Source organism: Cheilinus undulatus, linkage group 8 (genome assembly GCF_018320785.1).
Source record: "Cheilinus undulatus linkage group 8, ASM1832078v1, whole genome shotgun sequence".
Lineage (NCBI taxonomy): Eukaryota > Metazoa > Chordata > Actinopteri > Labriformes > Labridae > Cheilinus > Cheilinus undulatus.
The window spans coordinates 49,286,848-49,308,979 of record NC_054872.1 but is presented as its reverse complement, the minus strand read 5'-3'; the positions used below and the strand labels follow the sequence as shown (position 1 = coordinate 49,308,979).

Below are 22,132 nucleotides of genomic sequence, written 5' to 3'. Positions count from 1 at the left end.
TAATGTGGGGAGGCAAATATGTGGACTCATGATGTCACGAGCCAACAGTGGGGAATGACCCCGCCCCTCTAACACTACAATATAAAATCACAGAGCAGTTCATCTCAGTACAGTCTGTTGTTACCTGATGTCACTGCCTTTATTGAAAGTTAACAGTCAGTTAAATGCTGTTTTTTAAGGTAAATTTGTAAAATTTATCAGCCACAGTGGTCTGAGCCAAAACATAGACTTTGTCTCATAAGGCCAACATTCAGATTGTAATATTTTTTTAATCTGAGAGGATCATATTTTTCCTGAGTGGGCGTGGCTTCAGCTCATTCAACAGTAGCCCGCACCACCCTGGAGCAGATTTTACTACCTCATTTTTCATGATTTTGAAGCTTAATTTCATAAACTTTTAGATTTTTCATTTGACTAATATTTGATTTAGGGGTTCACAACACAGTGACCTGTCATACAACAAACCTAAATACAGATTTATTTTCACCTTACAAGGTCTTTCAAGCATTCATGGGGACCCCTTCTTTTAATCTCAGCTGTGTCCAACAGCTAGTTTGCAATTCAACCATATTTTAAAACCCATTATCTCTACTTTTGTACAAGCCCATTGGGCTTCGTTCCCTCCTTGCACCATTTTTGTTCATGTGTGCTAAATCAATAAACCTAAACATGGGATTCTGTAATTTATGTATGTCCAGTCTATGCTTCGTGGCTAAGCTAATTAGCACATCAGTCAGCCTTTTAGTAGAATTATATCATGTTTGTTGAATGTTTCTCTAGCTTATAAAATAAAAAGGAAAAAAATAAACCATTGTTGAACATTTGATTATCTTTTGTTTACATAAAAAAGGTTGCCTCAATTTTATTTATATTTTACTTTTTAACCATTTCTGACATTAATCAAAAGTGTCCATATTAAGTATCCATTTCAGAACTATAAATTAAACCAACCAAAGCGAAACCAAATATAAACAAAGTCAGGTTGTCTGCTTCCGACAGACGACCCCCCAGACCCAAGTGGCAATCTCCTTCTCCAATGGAGAAGTGCAAAAAATTGCAATAGGGCGAGTGTCCACTTGAGGCTGGCTGCAGAAACACCAGAAGTCATGTACACATGGTACATGACTTCTGGTAAAAAGCTGTTTCTACACTAGAAATAAACTGGTTTACAGCCTGGTCCAAAAAACCAAACATGTCTCATTAGCTAATGTCTTCATGTGCTCTCTCTGAATGGGGGGGTGAATTTTTTTGTACCACAATCGTTCCGATTACATTTAGGAAAAACTTCACTGGGGAACGATTAGCACTTCTCATTTGATTGACAGATAGCTTGACAGGCAGACGCTGCCTATCGGTAAACCAGGGGGCTAGCTTTAGTGATAGCTTAGCTGACAGGAAGTCCAGCTCAGTGGGCTGGTTCTTGTCTGCCATTAGGCTGTTAGAAAAACCTAGCCAAAAGATATAGTTGAGGAAGTAACTGTTTGATACCACAAACAATTGCAATTACCTCTGACTTGTCCACTAAGCTGTCTGTGAGATTTTAAAGGTCACATATTTTACCCCTTTAAGACAAGTTTATATTGTTCTCAGAGGTCCTCAAAACATGCCTGTGAAGTTTGTTGCTGAAAAAACACTCCGGTAAAGGATTTTTTATATGTCCGAAAACTCCTCTGTTTCAGCCCTGCTCAGAACGAGCTGTTTCTGTGTCTGTGGCTTTAAATGTTACTGAGCTGTCTGACCACGCCCCTCTCAGGAAATAGATGTGGCTTATTTGATTGGGCTCTCTTGATCCTCCTCACAGGAGAGGAGGGAGGAACTTTCTTCCAAGCAGGGAGGGACAATCCTGGGGGCGGGGCTAACTCCCCAAATGACATCACAAGGGGAAAATCTGAGAATGGCTTGTTTCAGCACACATTTTCTGAAAGGTGGAGAAAGACACGAGGGAGGGAATGGATTTTTCTGATTCTTGGGGGGGATTGTGGACAGGGAAGTGTTTTTTGTTAGAAAAGCCTGAAAAAGTGTATTTTGCATAATATGTGACCTTTAAAGTAGGGGTGAACCGATTGCAATTTTCTGGCCTATCACTGATCTTTAAAAAGCCTGACCTGCCGATTCCGATTTTGGCCATACCATTTTTTTTTTTATAACTGACAGCATACACCTTCAATATTCCAATCTTATTTTATTGAAAAACATTGAACAATACCCGTTAAACGATACAAACTTGTTGTTTTAACTGCACATGAGGTAGTTCTCTCAAATATAAATGAAAAGTTCAGAGCATTGCTGTCCAAACTACTAAATTATAAAAGTTCCTTTAGTCTTTCTTTTTTTCACATTTTAGTAGGTAGAGGTAGATAAGATCGGTGGATAAGATCCGTTTCATATGTAAGTATCAGATGGCCAATCCCCCAAAATTAAGGAAATTGGTGCTGAAATTGGCACCCCTAAAGCACAGTGGTGGACGTAGGGCAGGAAGACACTAGACAATGGTAGCTTAACATGGCGAGCCTAAAACAGCAAAACAGCACCCAATAAATGTGATCTAGAACAGTGCGTGCCCATTTTGGGCCTTAATTTCATCAACATTAGCATGTCAGTGCTGTCAGCCTTACATATATATACTTTTTTGGACAAAACAATACTTTAAAAAAAATCATCTTGGGCTTTGGATACCACTTGTCAACATACTACACTTCTGTGACATTCTATATAAAGAAGTTTCTTTATGAGTAACAGAAAGACAGCAGATTGTTATTGGAAAATCCCTGTCAGTTGCAACAATTTTAAGTCTATTGTGTGAGCAGGGTGGTTTTTCAGGGTGAGGGTTTGTCATTTGCTTAAAATTAAGAAAAATGTTGTACAAGACAACTTCTATATTCTGAGAAGATTCTCTTCTGTTACAACATGACATAACTAAATTCACAAAATCACATCCATACAGAAAGGTCTGCGTAGTTTGGTGAAGAATGATTGAATTCTTTCCATCACCTGGTCTTATCACCTCAACTAGTGTCAAACCTTCAAAATACTTTCCCTCCTTTGTATCTTTCCCCCTCTCCCCTCCTTTCCTTGGTCTAACTCCAAGTCCAGGTCATGTCTGTGCTTTTGTCCAACCTAGCACGCCTCTCCTTCCTCTGACTCTTAACAAACCTCTTCCAGCCGTACCTCCAGTCCAATAGATCCCATCCAAAACATCACTCTCCTCCGACATACTCTACCCCTTCTGCCTGGCCTCCAAACCCACTGAAATACTGCTTACTTTCAGCTATTTTTAGTATCACAATAACGCTGCACAAAAAAGAAACACTTCCCAACGTTTCCAGACATTTCACATTAAATGTGCTTCAGGGGAAAAGGAGCTGTTCCGCTAAAAGAGGCCTGCCAAAGCAAATGTAATCCAAGAGAAACAATAGCGTGAAAACACTGTTGTTTTTCATGAGTGGCTTTTTGAACAAATGCTGAAATCAGTATTTTAAAAAAGCGTCATCTGTGACATTTGAGAGAAAAAGTGGGTTTTGTTGGTTTGAAGGGGAAAGTAATATCTTCCAGAAATATTGCAGGGCTTGGAAACAGATGCCTGGAAGGAGCAGGGGGATGAACCGGGCTCGTCTGGAAACAGCCCAGATGTCCTTACGTCAAGTCAGTGCTCTGTTAGCAGCTGTTTACAGAACACAGGATGCTTTATGATTTTACAGCTCAGACTGTGACTAAATTCAACATTTTACTCATATAGAAATGTTAATGCAGTTACAGAGAGTCATGGATTTGATTTAAATACTCAACAGTGAACCGCCATGTGACTTTTTAGTTTAAGGTAAGCACTAGACTCTGAGACAAAGGAAAACGTGATGATTAATGGGTGGAAATGTTGTGACGTTACGACAGGCTGAGAAAAAAATTAAAAATGGTGCAACTGATTCAAGATTAAATTAAAAACACAAGTGGATGCTGTGGAAAAAAGGGCATTGACAGAGAGAACTTTAGCTTGAGTGAGAAAGATTTGTGGTACAGCTAAAAAAACAGAATGGAAGAGAAGAACTTTATGTTGTTTTGCTCTGTTGTTTCCAGAAAACTCTGTCCAGCTCAAATTTTAAAAAATGGTTTGCTATAAACTCAGAAACGGTCATAAATTTGTGTTTTACCTGTAGGTGAGCTGTAGGACACTGTGATGTCTCCGGTCAGGTCAGCAGGAGGGTATTTGCCATTGAGGAAAGCTGAAAACTCCACAACTGTAGAGCCGCCAAAACCTGCAGAGAGATAAGAATAAAACATTAATTGTTGAAAGGAATAAAGGCCCACAGAACCATCTGTGCCCACCTTGGACAAACATCCGTGAGGTTTAAGTCAGCCTTACTAGCATAAATGTAATCGATCTTTGGCAAAAAGTTCAGTGAGAAGTGGAGGGCCTGTGTCTCTTTTGGTGATTGAATGTAAGGTTAGGAAAAAAAATGGAAATTGAAATATGACTGCTTATATAATGATCTGCTTCTTAGCCTGCACCATCCCCAATGGCATCTCCCTGATGGCATAAAACATTTAAGCAGAGTGCATTACAATGACCTGAACAAGGACCATAGCGCACTGCCATATATTTCTGGGTATTTCTTGTCTTTAATTATAGAGGAGGAGAGTGGATAGAGTCCTACACAGGATGAGAGAGTGGGGATGAGACGTGCAGTAAAGAAGCCACCCTGCGTACATGGGGCAAATTTTAACCACTTGGCCATCTGCCCCCCCGACTGAGTCCTTTGATGGCAGTTTATTTGACAGATTACATGAGTTCTGTCACTTTTACAACATCTTAAAACACAGGAAGTGGTGCTGCTGCTATAAACGTACACACATTCATAAGGTATCTATCATAAACATGCACTCAGTTTGTCAGAGGGTACACATTATATGGACAAAAGTATTTGGCTGCCTGGCCGTTAAACCAATAGGGACTCTAAAGACATTGTATTATTAGTTGTGATTTATTGATGATAAGTTCTTTATTTCTTCACTTTGAAACATCTTTTAACAACTTTTTAACCCATTTTGCCACTTTATTAACCACTTTTCATCAATTTTGTGTACTTTTAATCAAATTTGCCATTTATACTCATTTTTGCCACTTTGTAAACCATTCTACCCCTTTTTCTTCTTTTTTTGCCACTTCTGACCCATTTTAGCCACTTCAAATCCTTCTTTTAGCACTTTCACTACCAATCTTCACCACTTTTGACCCACTTTTGCCTGTTTACCTATTTTTGCCACTTCATAACCACCTTTACCAATTTTTGCCACTTTTGACCCTTTTCTGCCTCTGTTAACCCATTTTTACCACTTTAAACCATTTTTTCTACTGTTTAACCCCCTGTCACCACTCCTTCTGCCACTTTTGTTACTTCCTACCATTTTTTTTCATGTCAACACTTTTTCACTTTTAACTATTTTAGGCCTCTTTTAACTTATTTCAATCATTTTGCCAAATTTAAGCCATTTTGCAAATATTTGAACCTTTCCCACAACTTATTCTGCCCATTTTGCCACCATTCACCCATTTTTGCCACTATTAACTGCTTTTCACCACTTTTTCTATAGATTTTAACCACATTTCACTCTTTCTTATGCTCATTTTTGCCACTAAGCCCTTTCTACCTTTTTTCTGCCATTGTTTTTTTTTTTTACAAATTTTTACCCATTTTTGCCACTTTGAACACATTTTTATTCTGTTTAAAGAAAAGAGTATACATTTTGCAGAAGGCCACATCATTTAGTATAAATAAATTCATAAATGACTTGTTGCTTTGATAAAGTGGTTGTTATTCAGGCATAGAAAATTAAAATTATCACAGCTTAATTTTAAAGTAGATCATGAATTTGCTGACCTCCATGGGCCTCCTATTTGGCTGAGCCCCAGAAAGCGCTCCCCTTTATCCCCCTTGTGGGTGGCCTTGCTAATGATGAGGGTGTTATTGAAGCACACAAACCCCTCCTTGAAGTTTAAGTTATTGGTCACAGGAATTATAGTCTTGTGTTTTGTGACCAATTAAAATAAAAAACAGGATATCAAAACTTGGACTTAAGATGTGAAATGAATAAAAACACTAATTTGAGTCACATTATTTAAAATTTCACAGCTGCAGATTATGAAGCTCGAACCAAACATGAAGGTAAATGTGAAAATATTTATAGGCACTATATCTGAGAAGTCTTTTGAAACTTGAATTTTTAAATTCATGAACATTCTGTGTGGGCGTTTGGTTTGTTCTGGATTTGAATGTAGCTTTCAATGACATTTTCTTTCTGTTCTTTTCTCTCTGGTTCTCTTTAAAAAGCAGACATTTAACGACCAAAGAGGAAACATGGCAGCCAACAAAAAAACACACACACTCACAATCTCAGAGTCAGCATTTTGTAGGTGTGGACAGGACAGGATACAGCAAACCTAATACTGAGCAGAGCCCTCTATGTACAGGAACACATACACATGCTAAATATCACCAGAAAAGGTGAAGACAGAGGATTAACAACACTGACCAGACCTTTAACTGCTATTCAAGAGCAGGCATACACAACACTGAGGTTAAATGTGGCAGGAGAGAGGGGCGATGACTTGTAGCTTCCTACAAATACCCCAAAGCTGACAGAGAGAGAGAGCAAACAAGGTGGAGAGAAAAGGCAGGGATCAAATAGAGACAGAGAGGAAAGGATATATTACAGCTAATGGCTTCATGCAGTCATACACACACATGCTCTCAGAGGTGGTGTGTTGGTGTAATGGGCCGTGATGTTCCTGAGCTCAGCCGTTACAGGTGACTAAACCTCAAGTATTCATCTGTCTGTGTGTGTCCTTATGCACGATGTCCATGTGAATTAAATACTGAAGAGACAGAGCGCATATGTGTTTGAGAATATTGACAATGTTCCTTTCTCATTTCACCCCAGCAGTACAGATCTTCATTTCTCTCACACACACTCAGAGATCCTCTCAGGTGGAGGACAGACGCCGCGGGAAGAGGAGAGATGGATGAGAGGAGATGAAAGGGGAGACGACGACACCTCCCCTCCCACGGACAGAAGAAAAGATAAATGATAAAAAGCAGACAGAGACTTTCTCCACACTCTGTCAGACGCCCTGACAGTGTGACCTTCTCTCTGTGTTCTTTACTCCTCTCCCTCCTTCACCTCTTTCTCCCGAACTACTCTCGCTTCAACTCTTCTTCTCTCCACCACAGCTAAACAAGCCACTGATGAGAGTTTAATAAAATATCCCTGTCCATGTTCAATTAGTCATTCAAACTGAACCTCAAGATATGTAGAACTTTTGACTTTCTATGATAGGACAGTAGATAGAGAAGGAAATCAGGAGAGAGATTAGGGTAACAGAAACAGAAAAGGAGCTGCAGGTCAGACAAGCCGCCCACTTAAAGGGTTAACCACATGGGTGCCACCAAAAGGCCATCAGTGCCCGTATCGCTTACTTTCAGAAACAAATATACGTGCAAGTGAGCATGTCATTTAATGTTTTTGCTCTTTTATAAACATTAAGAAATCAAAAATTTCCTCCCATATCTTACTTGGTTTCTTTTTGTTCTTTATCTGCTCCTTTTGAGTGGAAAAAGCACATCATTTAAAAATATGTGCACACCTGTTGATGCAATACTATGAAATATACAACCAAGAGATTCAACACCACACCATGCAATGCATGCAATACTATTACGGGCTATGCAATGCTCTGCTATTTGCGATTAATACATTGTGGTACAACACAATACGACACTTAACAGCACAATACAGCATGATTAAATATGATACAATGCCATACTTATCATATAAGATGCAATATATCTACACAACATAATGCATCGTTCTATGCTATCTCAAAGTGCGGGTTATGGCTCCCTGGTGGGCCACACAGAGGTCCGTTATAGTAACATAAACCATAAACAAAATTAGAAGTTAGACTCTAAACCAGTGTTACTCAACCAAAGAGCCAATCTGCTGAAAAATACCTTTGCAAGAGCCACAATCTAGGTGGTGAAAAGTGGCACAAAAGGGTTAAAGAGGCAATAAAAATCTGTTAAAGGTGGCAAAAATGGCCGGAGAGTAGAGCCCAACCGATTGATCGGCGGGTCGATTAATCGGGCCGATTATAGCCTGTTGCAGATTAATCAACATCGGCCAATATGTAGCTGATATATTAACGTTTTTGCTGCGCAGGGATTCTGTCGCTCTGCTCCTGTGTGTCCCTGCTGAACTCAGCACGAGTGCCTGGCCTCGGCTGCAGCAAAGAAGAGGACTAAGACCAGAGAAACGGTGAGAGAAACTGCATTTTTTTAAGTCCATGGTAAGCTGTGACTTTATAAAACAAAATAACAGTACACTTTAGTGCCCCGTGATGATAACATCCTTGCAGAAACACACTGTTAGGGCATGTCCAGGACAGCATGCTAGTTTTTTCACGTAGGTTTTAGAGAGCGTATTACAGCGTTTTAATGGCGTCTAGATTGCATCTTTGTGAAGCAAACAATGATAAATGCAACTGTTAATTCACATGTCCACCATTATCTAATATAAAACTATTATACAGTGTTTTAAAGTTGTGTAAGTTGCATCTTTGAGAAGAAAAACAAAGATAAATGCAACTGTTAATTCCCATGTCCACCATTAATATAAGACTACTATACAGCGTCCCACTTCACTTCATACTGCCATGCAGGATTTTCCGGGGCTAATAAATTCACAAGTTAATGTCTTTATTAAAATTATTTTGAATAGGTTTCCTGTGTATATCAACGTTTTTCATTCATATATTGGCTGATATATCATTTATCGGCCAATATATCAGATATTGGCTGATACACTAGTATAGGATATCGGCTTTTTTTTGCCCCCAATATCGGTATTGGCCCCAAAAATCCCGTATCAGTCAGGTTCTGCAAGAAAGTGACAAAAAATGACAAAAAATGGTTGAATAGGGGTACAGTAGGCATACTGTGGAAAAACTGGGTGAAAAGATGCAAAAATTGGGGGAAAAGTGGCAAGAAAAGGGCAGAAAGTGGCAAAAATGTGTGTGAAGTGACAAAAATGAGTCGCTGGTGGCAAAAATGGGAAAAAACAAACAAACAAACAAACAAACAAACAAACAAAAAAATACATCAAAAGCATAGGAAAAAAAATTACTGAAAAGTGACTAAAATAGGCCAAAAGCAGCAAAGAGTGGTGAAAATGGGAAGAAATGGGGAAAAAAAGTGGCTTTTAATGGCAAAAGGCAGCTGAAATGGGCAAAAAAGTTGCAAAAAAAGGGGGGGAAATGCAAAAGAAATGCAGGATAAAAGTGGCAAAAACTGTATAAAGGTGGAAGGTTGAGTGGCAAAAATGGGTTAAAAGCAGCAAAAATTGAATAAAAGTGACAAAAAAAGGGAAGAAGGAGGGGAAAATGCAAAGAAGGACAATGGATATATACAGAAAAAAATAACTGTAGACAATTTAAGCATACTGTATAAGTGTGAGAGACAAATTGATTAATGTAACTTGCAACAGATAATTTCTGAGGTCAAAGTTTCCCTTTTTTAAGGTTTTCTGGGGAAATAATATTTCGAATACAGACATAAAAGAGACACAAATCCATACAAAAGAGCCACATGTGTTGAGTATCACTGATCCACACGATAATGCATTTTGCATTTTGAATTAGAAACCTTTATTGTCATGGCACATGAAGTATACAATGAAATTGTATTCCTGCTTCTCCATTGAAATGAAATTCCCCTATTTTGCATTAAAAGCTTTTCCTGACTCATTTAAGTTTTTAAACTAAGGGGAAATTGACTTCCTGTTTGGATAAAGACCTGTTTTTATTTTGAAAGAAAACAAAAAGCCTCAGGTAGCGGTTTTGATCACAGGGTGTGGAAGATTTTTGACCACCTCTGAGCTTTCTGTGAGTTTTTAAAGTGAAATGAGACATTAAGGAACAGTGGTGGACTAATGCTGCGTTTCATTTACCCCGGAGGTCGGAAGTCGGAACTGGGAATGACGTCACATTCGTCTGCAAATATGGAGTTCCCAGTTGTTTGCGTTCCATTTGTCATAACCACGACGAGTTGGGATAAAATGAGTGTCTCCATAGTTGCTTATTTTGGTTGGATGTAGAGCAACTCTGTGATGTACAAACTGGCTCCAAAGTTCGGTTGAAAGAAAAGGATGTAATTTTTTATTATGAAAATGGAAATGGAAACTGTCAAAAGCTATATATTTTGAATTTACTTGTATTCTTTGGTAAATATTATATCCACAAGTGTAAATGGAATAAAAAGTTACAAAACATACTTTTTAAACATGGAAATAGAATATTATATGAGCTCATTACATGGAATGAAACACAAAAAAGCAATGAAAACTCTGGACATCAGTGAATCCCTAAATATGTTTATTTAATTTCCAGGTACACCATGTATGTATTTATACAGAGTATTAATTTGTATATACATAGGTGAATCATTTAAACAATGTTTGTAAGTATGCATGTATGTGCTTCACATATATCAACAAAAAAAGGTTGGAAAAATGACGTATTCCGTTCTTGCGTTAGCCTATCATTGTTTTTAGCATCATTGATCAGTTGTTAGTCGATAAACCTTTAAGACAACATGTTCTGCAGTACTTCATGTATTAAAAGACTGTTGATGGACACGACATGGAACTGCAGGGTAGTGCTGTGTCTACAATTTCTAAAAATGCACTGATGAATAGCTAAAGGTTCTGAAAACAGGTCAAAATCTAAGTTTTTACTACACTTAATACTTTGTGCCACCATGATGGGACATCGAGGTTGGGGTGCTCTGTGCAATACGAGTTAACAAGTTGTAAATACGACTTTGAGAGACGTTCCATTTGCCACTTCCAGTCAGAAGTCGGAAAAACAAGTCAGAATACGAGTTAAGATGACAAATGGAACGCAGCATTATTTCACATCACTGTGGCTACAGGACTTAACCAAAGTGTGCTAAAAGGGGTAATAAACTCATGCAAGTCATGTAATCTTAAGAATTAAATGCATTTAATTTGCAGATCAATTAAAGGTGACAAATTCATCTATAAATGCTACCAGCCCTAATGTTAACACTGGATAGCTCGATTTTTACATTGTTGACCATGGTATGGGAGACTGGGGGTTCAAATCCCAGTCAGAGCACGAGTGTCCAGTGTGGGCCCTTGGGCAAGATCCATGACACCAGGAACACCTGTCCCAGATGTAAGTCACTTTAGATAAAACCATCCTCAAAATGTCAGTGAGGCATTGGAACAAACAGAGCAAGAAGTTTTCACCTGAATGTTATGTTTTATGATCTATCTTCTCTGATGTACAGAACTGACGTTTAAGTTTAACTAGTGTTGGATTAAATGCTGACACTCCCATAAAATTAATACTTTGAGTCTCATTACATGGCTATATGAGGGCCCCAGATGATTTTCAGGTTTTAGATTGGGCTGCAGCATACCAAAGTTTGGTTCCATATTATGTTACAATGTGATGGAATGCAATGCCATGTGATGATAACTGATGAAATGCAAAATGATGCAATATTAATGTCATACCATAACATACCATACAGTACCATAGTACCCTGTATGACACAATAACATACAATACAATGTGACATGATACAGTACAGAAGAATATGCTGTCTTGCCTCCCTCAGGGAAAGTTGGATTTAGATTTCAAAATATGACGAAAAGAGGCTGAAAGTGGGGGCTGTTGAAAATCCAGGCACAGATGGTCAGTAAGTGGGAGATTGTACTCCTTTTTAAGGGACATCGGATTTGAAGAAGAGCTCAACTGGAGGCATAAATAGTCAACAACATGATGGACAGCATTGTTAATGTTTTCAAGGAAATGGCAAGCTTTTAAACAGAATGTTTTCGTGACTGTTGGGAGTCAAATATTGCCAAGACAAAGAGGATTTTCAAAAGCCCTGAAAGTTTACCAGAAAACACCTTTTTCATTGTCTGACTCGGTTGTATATAAACCCATTACAAGACATCAATAAATCCCTGCTCAGGATAAGAGATTGCTCTGGCATACAACTTCCAGAATATCAAGCACAGTCCATCTGTTCCTCCTCATCCTCCCTCTTTGTTTCCTAGAGTTTCGTTTCTCAATCCTTGCCTCCCCTTTTCTCTCCATCTCCCTCCATCCTTCCTTTCCTCTCCCCATGCTCCCTCTCTCCCTCCCTGTCATTCTGTCTGTCAGCAGAAGGCTTTTAACCTGCGTGACCTGCAGGTCAAACTGGTCAGACTGGTTTAAGTGCTTTAAGTGTTCCCAGGCCCATTAAGAGCAACAAACAACACCAAAGAAGACACAAAGTAATCCCTCCTCCTCCTCCTCCTCTCTTTCTTTATGCATCTCTGTCTCTTTTCTCTTCAGCTTGTCATCGTATATTCAGGCACATATGGACAGGTCAAGGAGGCTGCCGTGGGCGTTGTCCAACCTGTGAGCTCCAGGTAAGAGCTCTCCTGTGTGACCTGGAGATCCGACCCAGTGAGACTGCTCAGACTGGTCCCAGATTTCTAAAGCACATTAACCCATTAACACCAGAGCCAACGAAAACAAACTGCAGAGGAGACAGAAATCCCCAAACGGCGCCCAATTCAGTACGTCTCCTTCGCTACTGACATTTTCCCAACATTCATCCACGCCTCTTTTCTTAAACCACACCACTTTACTTATTCTAATTTTCTTTTTTTTTCCTCCATTTTTTTTTTTACCTGTTGAGAAATAGCCTCTATGCTGGGTCAAAAATGCCATGCCCATGATTAATGGAGTATATACTTGCAACTGCAAGGCCTATATGAATGAGCAAGGTATCATATTAAAGAGAACCTTCATGAGATCTGTTCAGAACTGTGAGTGCAAATATAAATGTTGGACTGTGAGATTGGCAGGGGGATTCATACAGCATCAGTAGTGTAGCAGACATTGTACCAGGGTATCACAGTAAGGATGAAGCTGAGCCAGAAGGCAAAACTTTTAATTTAGCAATCAGTCTTTGTTCCAGCCTTCACCTTTAGTCATAGCAGAATGAGATCTGGGGTACAAGTGGTCCAAAGGAGACTTCTCAGGAGGGGGACCTGGCTTAGTCTTGGAGATGGGGTGGAAAGCTTGGATAGTAGAACTGTTGCTCCTACACATCAAAAGGAGTCAACTGAGGGGGTTGAGGCATCTGACCCTCTAAGGTCTTCTGGGTATCTTAAACTGGGATGGATCCAGAACTTGCTGGAGGGATATATAAACTATCTGAACTGGACAAACCTCAGCACTTGGTCTGAATCAATAAAGTTGGCGAAAATAAATGAAATACTTCAGAGTTTCCACTAAAAATATTACAATTCAAGAATAAATATCCTTTAGGAATGATGTAGCTGCAGCTCCAAAACAACAGCAGCCCATAAAAAACATCTTCACATTCCCCATGCCAACTTTTGTGCTAATAGAGCAATCTAGAGCAAAATTAGAGAGGTTGAGGCAAACATTGTTCCAGAATCTTCAAATGCACTAAACTGGCACTTTTTAAGCTCATTTGGCACCATCTGTGCCGTTTAAACTCTAGATGCTGCTCAGAAGATGTCATCTACATCTACATACAACATCCAAAGAAGTGAAGTTTGACTCCAAGTGGATGAGATTTATCTTGAGTAAATAAGTGAAAAAACACCAACTAGAGTGACTTGAAGGGTATTTCTGGAGTCATAGCTTATACCATTTTGTGTGTAGCATGAAGTAATTAACCTGCATGATGTCTGAATCATTACTGCTGTAGGAAAAACTGTTTATATGAACTTGTAGCTAGATTTGTTCTGTTTAATTTGGTGTGCAACATGCATGTTTATAAATGACTAAAGTGCTCTTCGATGCACTTGGTGACAGAGCATGTCTGCAGAGACCATTGGGCTCCTTGAAGGCTCAAATTTTCTCCCTTTATTCCTCATGCACAGAAGAAGTCCTAATCATCTCTTCTACTTGAATCCATTTCACTTTTATTGACATAGCTCTCTCTTATCTCTTGGGTTCTCTTTGCCAATGTTTTTCATGTGCATTGTTGGCATGAGCTGTCTTGTCATTGCAATTAGGGGCGAGGGTAGGTAGTATCAGCATTGTCACGTCTTGGAGCTTCATGTACGGAGCCTGGGTCTGTTCAATGTGGTAATGGTATTTGGGCTGTGATGGCCATGTGGTAGAGACAGTAAGATAAAAAGTGCCTGTGGGTTGGTATGGTTGCAGGGTGTAAGCCAGCATGAAGAGGGGTGGTTCAGAGTTGCCAGAGCTCATTGTTCAGCCATGGGGCTAACTGAATTAAACAATGGTGCAGGTAAGATCCCACTTAAAAACCCAGGCAGAGAGTGGCTTTTTCTGCCTATTGTTCTGCACGGTTGACTTGTGGCGCTGACATCAAGAACACACTTGGTTTTAGTGATTCGATATCCTTTCCGTTAGGCAGAAGTATCGGGTGTTTATTTCAGATTGATTTTAAGTGATGTTTGTTCAAACTTCTGTGTAAGAGGCAGCACTGAAAATAATCGCTCATTTCCATCTCTTGTTGTGTGTCTGTGTGCTGAAACTCTCCTCAGGTTATAGCTCCTGACAGCTCAGGTTTAACCGAGTGCTGACTGTTTGGAGAAGGTGGAAGGTCAAGAGGGCTGGAGATGGGGATCTGTACCACACAAGGAGAGGAGAAAGGGGTGTGTGAGTGAGTGTGTGCCCTTTCTTTGACATGTGCAAATAATATAAAAGGCTAAACAAGGAGAGAAAAACAAATCTGAAGGGTACATTTGTTCAGAGGCATTCCTGCTCTGCTACTGCTTCTTCAGAGAGTGTGTGAGACATCCAGAGGCAAAAGGGAGAATCAGAGGTGACCATTGTTGAGGTGTTAAACACTGACCTTTGACCTCTACAGGTCAGGATCAGGTCGGATCTCTGCTGAGGGTCTGATCTTAAACGCCACTGACCTAGGATTTCATTTATAAACATTGTGGATGCACAAAAATGCACCTAAAACTAGCATTCAACATTTCATAAGAAGCTATTTTGTATGGACATGTAAGTGGTGTGCCTTGGGCAAAAAAAAGTTTGAAAACCACTGTTAAAAACTGTTCGATATCCATTATTTTTACTCTCAATAGCACCAGAAGTACCAAGGTTTTTAGGAAAACCTATTCTGACTTACTGTCTGGTATGTACAGAGTTAAATTGTGGCCACAATATAGCTATAATGTGTGCACGAAATACTAAATTGTGGCCACGAAGTAGGTATAATATGCACACATATTACTAATTAATAATATTAATATCATTCCAGGACAGCTGGGTAAGCGAATCGAGTGCACCTTCTCTGAAGTTTAAGGTAGAGGCAGTAGAGGGGCTAGAGCTACACAAGGACAGGGATAGTATTATTGAATTTTATTTTAGGCTGGGAATGAGCTACAAAGACCCAAAAAAAAAAAAAAAAAAAAAAGCCTGGCATTGCAAGGAACCATTATTACTGAGAGGCATTTGAACAGATATTGAGCGCCAGGTTGCTTTACCAGCGGAGGTATGACTTGGATGCCGGGATAGAAAGGTACGCTTGATTTGCTTACCCAGATGTCCAGCAATGATATTAATATTATTAATTAGTATTTCGTAGGCACATTATACCTACTTCGTGGCAACAAATTAGTATTTTGTGTGCACGTTATACTTATGTCGTGGCCACAAATTAGTATTTTGTGGCCATGAATTAGTGTTTCGTGCACACGTTATAGCTATATTGTGGCCACAATTTACCTTTTATTTGACCATGTCATGTCTGGTGCTCTGTAGATATGCACCACGATGGCACGCCATTTCTTGCATGAGCTCCACGCCCACAGAGGACACAGCTTACATACCCGTGATCTGCATGATCATTATCAACATCCTTATAAACTTGGTCCATTCAAGGAGTGTCAGCTTTATTTGCTAAAGCTGCAAAAGGTGAATATTTCTGGATCAAAGAATCTAGAACCAGACCTGCAAACATGTCAGGGTTTTATTTTCACAAACACCTAAGAAATCAAAACACTTTTCATACACCACTCTCCTTTAAGTACTCCTACACAGGTGAAGACTACATGGAGAGAGGAAGTGAAGCTGGGAAATAAAGAGAGAAAGGAAGCAGTGGGAAGAGAGGATGTGGAGAGGAAAAGAAAGTCAGTGATAGAGGGAAGTGGAGGGGTAATGATGGGGAAAAAGTAAAATAAAGATATGTGACAGCATGAGAAATCTAAGAAAGGAAAGAGAGAAATTCAGAAAAGCAGAAAAAAGAGAAAAAGGGGGAGACAGGGAGGGAGAAAGTAGAAATATGAGGGAGAACAAAGGAGGCAGTGTGTGGTGAACAGGGGATTGAGTCGCCATCTGAGACGAATAAAAAGTGGAATAACAATAAAAGTCAGAAGGCGCTACCTCCCTCCTCTTCCTCCCCCCCTAAAAACACCGAGCAGCACGAGAACGCACAAACACACATCTCAGGTTTTATTGCCCTTTGTTTCCTGTGAAGCACTTTGTGACAAATCCCTTCAACCAGGTTTGGAAGTAAACTTGAGCTGACATTCTCACTTAAACTGAACGCACACAAACATCACACTGAGACAAGTGTGGACGCACACCAAGGCAGAGAATCGAAGACACATGGGACGACAAACAGAGCAGCTGTAGAGGAAGGAAAAAACACTCTTCAAAAGACATGAATCTTGTATGAGCGAGATTTAAGTATGTGTGTGTTTGTGTTTAGGAAGAACAAAATGAACAGATTAGAGAGACAGAAAGAGAGAGGGATGAAGAGAAGAGATGGAGCGATGATGAGAAACAGACAGGGGAGGTGTCACTCCAGCAGTGTTGCTCTAAATTGCAGCCACATTTTCCCCTGTTGCTTTTTCACAGCTACTAGTATCTGTTCCTCTTCTTTAGTGTTGTTTATATTACAGCAAACAGGGTTCCACTGAGTCATCAAATGAAATCAGATGACAAAGAAGAGGAGAAACAGAAGCAAAAGAGGGATCAGTACTGTATGGGAAAGCCAGGAAAAATGAGGCTTTAAGGTCTGCATAGAGCAGGGGTGTCAAACTCAAGGCTCAGGGGCCAAATCCGGCCTGTGGTACAATTATACCCAGCCCACAAAATCATATCACATTTTAACTAGAATTATACCATCAGCTTTAAAGACATGAAACTTTTACTCCATAAGACCTGAAAAATGTTTCATTAATTGTTTGGTTTCCATCCGTCCATCCATTATCTATACGGCTTATCCAAGGTGCAGGTTTGTGGGCGGCTGGAGCCAATCCCAGCTGTCACTGGACTAGATGCAGGGCACACCCTGGAGCAGTCGCCAGTGAATCACCAGGCTGACATACAGAGACAAACAATGAGGTTTTCTCACACCTACGGACAATTTAGAGTCACCAATTAAGTTAGGGAGCATGTACTTGGACCGTGGGAGGAAGTTGGGAGAGCCCATGCATGCATGGGGATAACTATGCAAACTCTACACAGAAAGGCAAAAAATGCAAGTTCTGTTTTAATGGTGCAACTGCAACCCTGAATGTTTAGGGGTGAATGAAGCTCCCTGAAGTGGTTTCCAGCAGTAGGGAATCAGTCTGCTTGTTGTTAACCCCATCTCTGCCATTTTTATAGAAGTATTTATATTTCCTCTCAGCTTAGAGATGATGGCTAGTCATATTCTTCATTTCCTTGAGCAAAACACATAATATTTATTTCAAAAATGCTTCCCAACGCTGCTGCTCGCCATGGCTTCTTCTCCTTCTTCCACTTCTGGTCATGTGCTTTATCTATGCTCAGATAAAACAGAACATAGAAAACAGATTTAACTGTTCACATGTACTGAATAATGAGATCATTTGGCAAAAAAAGCTAAGTGTGTTAATATGATTTTTATAATGCCTTTAACAAAATCTGATTATGCTGTGTCCATGGGGGGGGGGGGGGTCCCTTTGCACCCCTATGCCCTTAAACTACATCAAATATAAACAACTACAAACGAAAGATATGCCAAGGGGTACTTCTGATGCTGCAGCTGCTAGACAATCACATTGCATAAAGGCCCTTGGGACCCTCGCTGCTGGATGAGGAGGAACGGCCTGCACAACAAGTAAAGCTCAGGTAGGTTGAGTCTCTCCGGTGCCTTGAACGTGACTTCTCTTCAGGTGGGCTCGCGCATACCTGGGATGTCAAGGGAGCTGGTTCTGGCTTGGGACTGCGGTCACTGCCTAGTCTGAAGTGAGGCGCCCTGGCATTGGCGAGTCTAGTGAGGGTGGATACACCTATTACTGGTCCAGCTGAGCTGATGGATGTCACCCTGAGGGAGTGGCATGGGGGGTTGCAATCCTACTGGCCCCCTTGATATCAGAGGTAAGGCCTGTCAATGAGGCCTAGTCCACATGGAGATGAAAACGATATATGTCTGTTTTGTTTAGAAAAAGTTTTCTGTAAATACGGGATCATTTCAAGAAATATCTGCGTAAGCACAGAACCACTGAGAACGACTAAAAATGCTGTAGTATATATCCCAAGCCTGTAAATGGCGCTGTAACACTGCAACGGAACTGTGCCAAATGAGAGAAGATTACAAAAAAACTGCCACAAACTTTCTCCTGGTTGCCCTTCTGGTTATTCTCTGCAGTGGATTTAAGAACATCTGGTGTGTGCTGTTCTCTGTGGTGGTAAAGGAGCATCCCAGTAAGTGGGCTAGACTTTGTATGATATAATCGTTTCAAGAAAGATGCGGTTGGCTGACCACATGGAGACGAAACGATAAGCGTTTACAGATTAGTTCACTCTGGGACCCGGTCTCAAAAAGTAGCGTTTACAGGCTCCCAAAATGCCATTTCCGTGTGGATGAAACGCCGATACGACAAAAATTTTTTGCATGTACTCCTGAATTCATCTCTGTGTGGATGGGGCCTTAGAGTTAACTTCACGTGAGACTGACCCATTTATTGAGCTCGATCTCATGGAGGGGCACAGCTCGTGCCGTGGAGGGGGCACCTGGGAGGATACCTGCAGAGACGGGCATGGGCCATCAGGGGGCCAGAGCAGTAGAAGATGAAGGTTTCGAGGTAGACTTACATATGCAGTATATATGGTTTAAAAATGTCTGTTTTCTCTATATAGTGTTTGATTTTGCAATTTTGATTTTTTATTAAGACTTCTGCTCTTGCTTGCTTGTTCTAATGCTGCAGTTCCATGAACTCACCCCTGGGGACAGTAAACATTTTTTAAATTGAACTGAACTGAATGGAAACCCACTTAATGTGGCTGACACTCCACGAGGGTGTGCAACAAAGTGAGAGTTTGTAGGGTGCGGTTTGAGAAAGATCATATATTAACAAGCCACTTGTTAATGTGCACTGAAACCCATCTGCACAACAGCTTCATCACACCTTCCAATCGTGGCTGATTACAAGCAACTGCAAACGTTTTGGACTGATTCATATAAAAAAATGCTATGGCTGTGAGGTTTTTCATCTTGCACAAAAAGACAGGGTCTTGAATTTCACCTACAAAGCACTTGTTGCCAGAAACAGCCATCAAGAGCAAAACAGCCATGCTCTCACTGTTTAAAAAGTGCCTGAAATGTGGGCGTTGATTTCTGGAAACAAGCTAGTGAAGCATTAAAATTAACAAAACATTTCCTGCTAATTGAAGTCGTTTTTTACTGTTTGTGTTTTATTGCTGATAGTCTGGTTTACGTCTCTGTACATTCTGTTCTTGCGTATGGTTTACACCAGGCAGCGTTCCATGTACAGCTCAGCCACTTCCTCTGCAATCCATAAAGCACTGTGCAATTTTCTGGACAAAATCATTGAGTCTAAACTCCAGCTCCTCTGAAACAGGCCTCAGCATTCAGTAAAACTCACCAAGCCTCCATTAATCTGTTCTTCTTAATTTTCCACATCTTTCAAGGATGTGAAACACTTGGTGAGGGGCCAACCTTGAGTGTAAAGGGTCAGACCAGGTGGCTCTGCTGGCTCAGAGGTGAGCTGGGCCATTCTGGGCCAAATCAGGCCAGTGAGGGGTCACTAAGGTGGGATGGTAGGAAGAAAGGATTGGGGAAAGAGAGAGGGAAAAAAGGTGGAACATGTGTGTGAGTGTGTTTTAGTGGCTCTCATGTTTCACAGTTGAGAGCTGTTGATTGACTCGTGGAAGGCAGCGCCAGGTTTCTGTGTGCAGGAAGACAAAAGAGCGTGACATAAACACTCACTGCTGTTTCACTCAAAGTGTGCGTGTATGAGTCTATTTTTAAACAGTACACTGGGGTAATACATGCTTTTATTTACGCCCATGTTTGTGGATTTGTATGTGAAAGAATTTCTATGACTTTGACGTCTGTAAATTGTCTCTAAGTCTGTGTTTGGCTGAGTGAGAGGCTTCTGAATCTGACCCGTTTGACCGCTACCTAAACTCCTGTAAACAAAGCGTCTGTTCAGCGCTGTAAATGTGACGGTGCAGTGAGTCACTGCCTCTGATCTTCACTATAAACAGTGAAACTATGAGAGCCGCTGCTAACAAGAAGTACTCAAAACCAACCAGACAATTCCTAAAGATTTCTAAAACTTTCTTGGCATCCTCAAGAATAAATTTACTTTTGATTATGTTCCAGTTTTTGTCGGCATGCTTTTAACCATTCGTTCAGACCCTGAAGCTTCCACTGCAAACATAAATTCTCTTACGGAAAACTTTTTCTGTTTATGGGACATGTTTCATCATTATTAAGGTATGAGTCATTTAGAAGTAGAGACTGGTCAATATTCTCAAATATTCAAATAGGCTGTTAGCAGATGTCTTATCACAGAAAACTCCAGACTGAAAGCAGGAAGTGATTTCTGGACAGAGAGGCACCATCGAAAATACCAACATGTTGTGATATTTAAAGCAGGGATGGGACCAATCCGATCCAATATCGGTATTGGGTCCAATATAGACGTAATTAAAAGATCGGATATTTGATTGACGGCGCTGATCCAAGTTACCGATCCAAATCATTCCTCCAGTTTGCAGTAGACCATGAATGCATCGCAGTCTAACACGAGACAGTCTGTGTGTAACTGAGCTAGTCTTAGTTAGGGATGTTCTTAGAGATATAATTACCTAGTCGATTAAACATAAATCTATATTTAGAATAGTCAAAACTAGTCTAAAGATGAGAGAACACAAAGAAGAGTAGGTGTGACGTTGGCATGATGATACTCTCTACAGCGTGGCTAACATTACAAGCTAGCGCCGACCGCCTTCATTCCTCTTTGCAGATTAATATTGTGCTATATTTGGCCTCTTTTCACTTAGGGTGAGTAGTCATACGTGAGCTTAACCCTCAACAGCTCACATACCACTTTATTTTCATTTACTATTTTGGAAAACTGTTGTACCGCGGTCTTCCTACTATACGCTAACAGTTTAGCCACCGTCGAGCTTCTCATTCTTTACATCCGGTGAAGGGTCAGAGAGGAAAGCTGCGGCTATTAACTGAAGCTACAGCGGTCTCTAGTTGCAGGAGGTTTATTAAAGAGCATTATAGACAGGGATTTCAAGCCTGTTTTCTGGATAATGTTGATATGTAGTTTTTAGTAGTAGTTCAAATAAATTTGTTTGGAATACATTTAAATTCAATTCATTTTTGTATTTTTTTTTCTTTTTAGTAAGAGGAGCTGGGTGATTTACTACAGCCTCATGTAACCTCACACATTATTCTAACAACAATAATAATTTTTAAATACATATATATATATATATATATATATATATATATATATATATATATCGGAATCAGTATCGGTATCGGCACATATTTATCAGAATCGGATCGGAACTGAAAAAAGTGGATTGGTGCATCCCTAATCTAAAGCTGTGTCATCAGTTCAAAAAGTTGAAAAAAAAAAAAAAAAACCAATAATCTTGAGCTCCCTTTGAGTCTTGAAAGATGGGGCACATCAGGGATAAAAGTATAAAAGTTCACAGGGAAACTGCAGCAGGCAACTGTCACATATGGTCCATTTCCAACAAGTGGTTTGGTTCAGTTCAGTTTATCAAGCTAAACTCAGATCTTGC

The 22,132-nt window shown here is 40.1% G+C and overlaps 1 protein-coding gene across 2 annotated transcripts in view; it reads right to left on the bottom strand.

The window, feature by feature from the left end:
- The window catches only part of bbs9 (Bardet-Biedl syndrome 9), a 291,076-nt gene that overhangs the window by 207,333 nt on the left and 61,611 nt on the right, over positions 1 to 22,132 (bottom strand). For both annotated transcript variants that reach the window (XM_041794515.1, XM_041794514.1), the window contains exon 14: positions 4,146 to 4,250. In XM_041794515.1, coding sequence (XP_041650449.1) covers positions 4,146 to 4,250 — 105 coding nt within the window. The remainder of the gene's footprint in view (positions 1 to 4,145; positions 4,251 to 22,132) is intronic.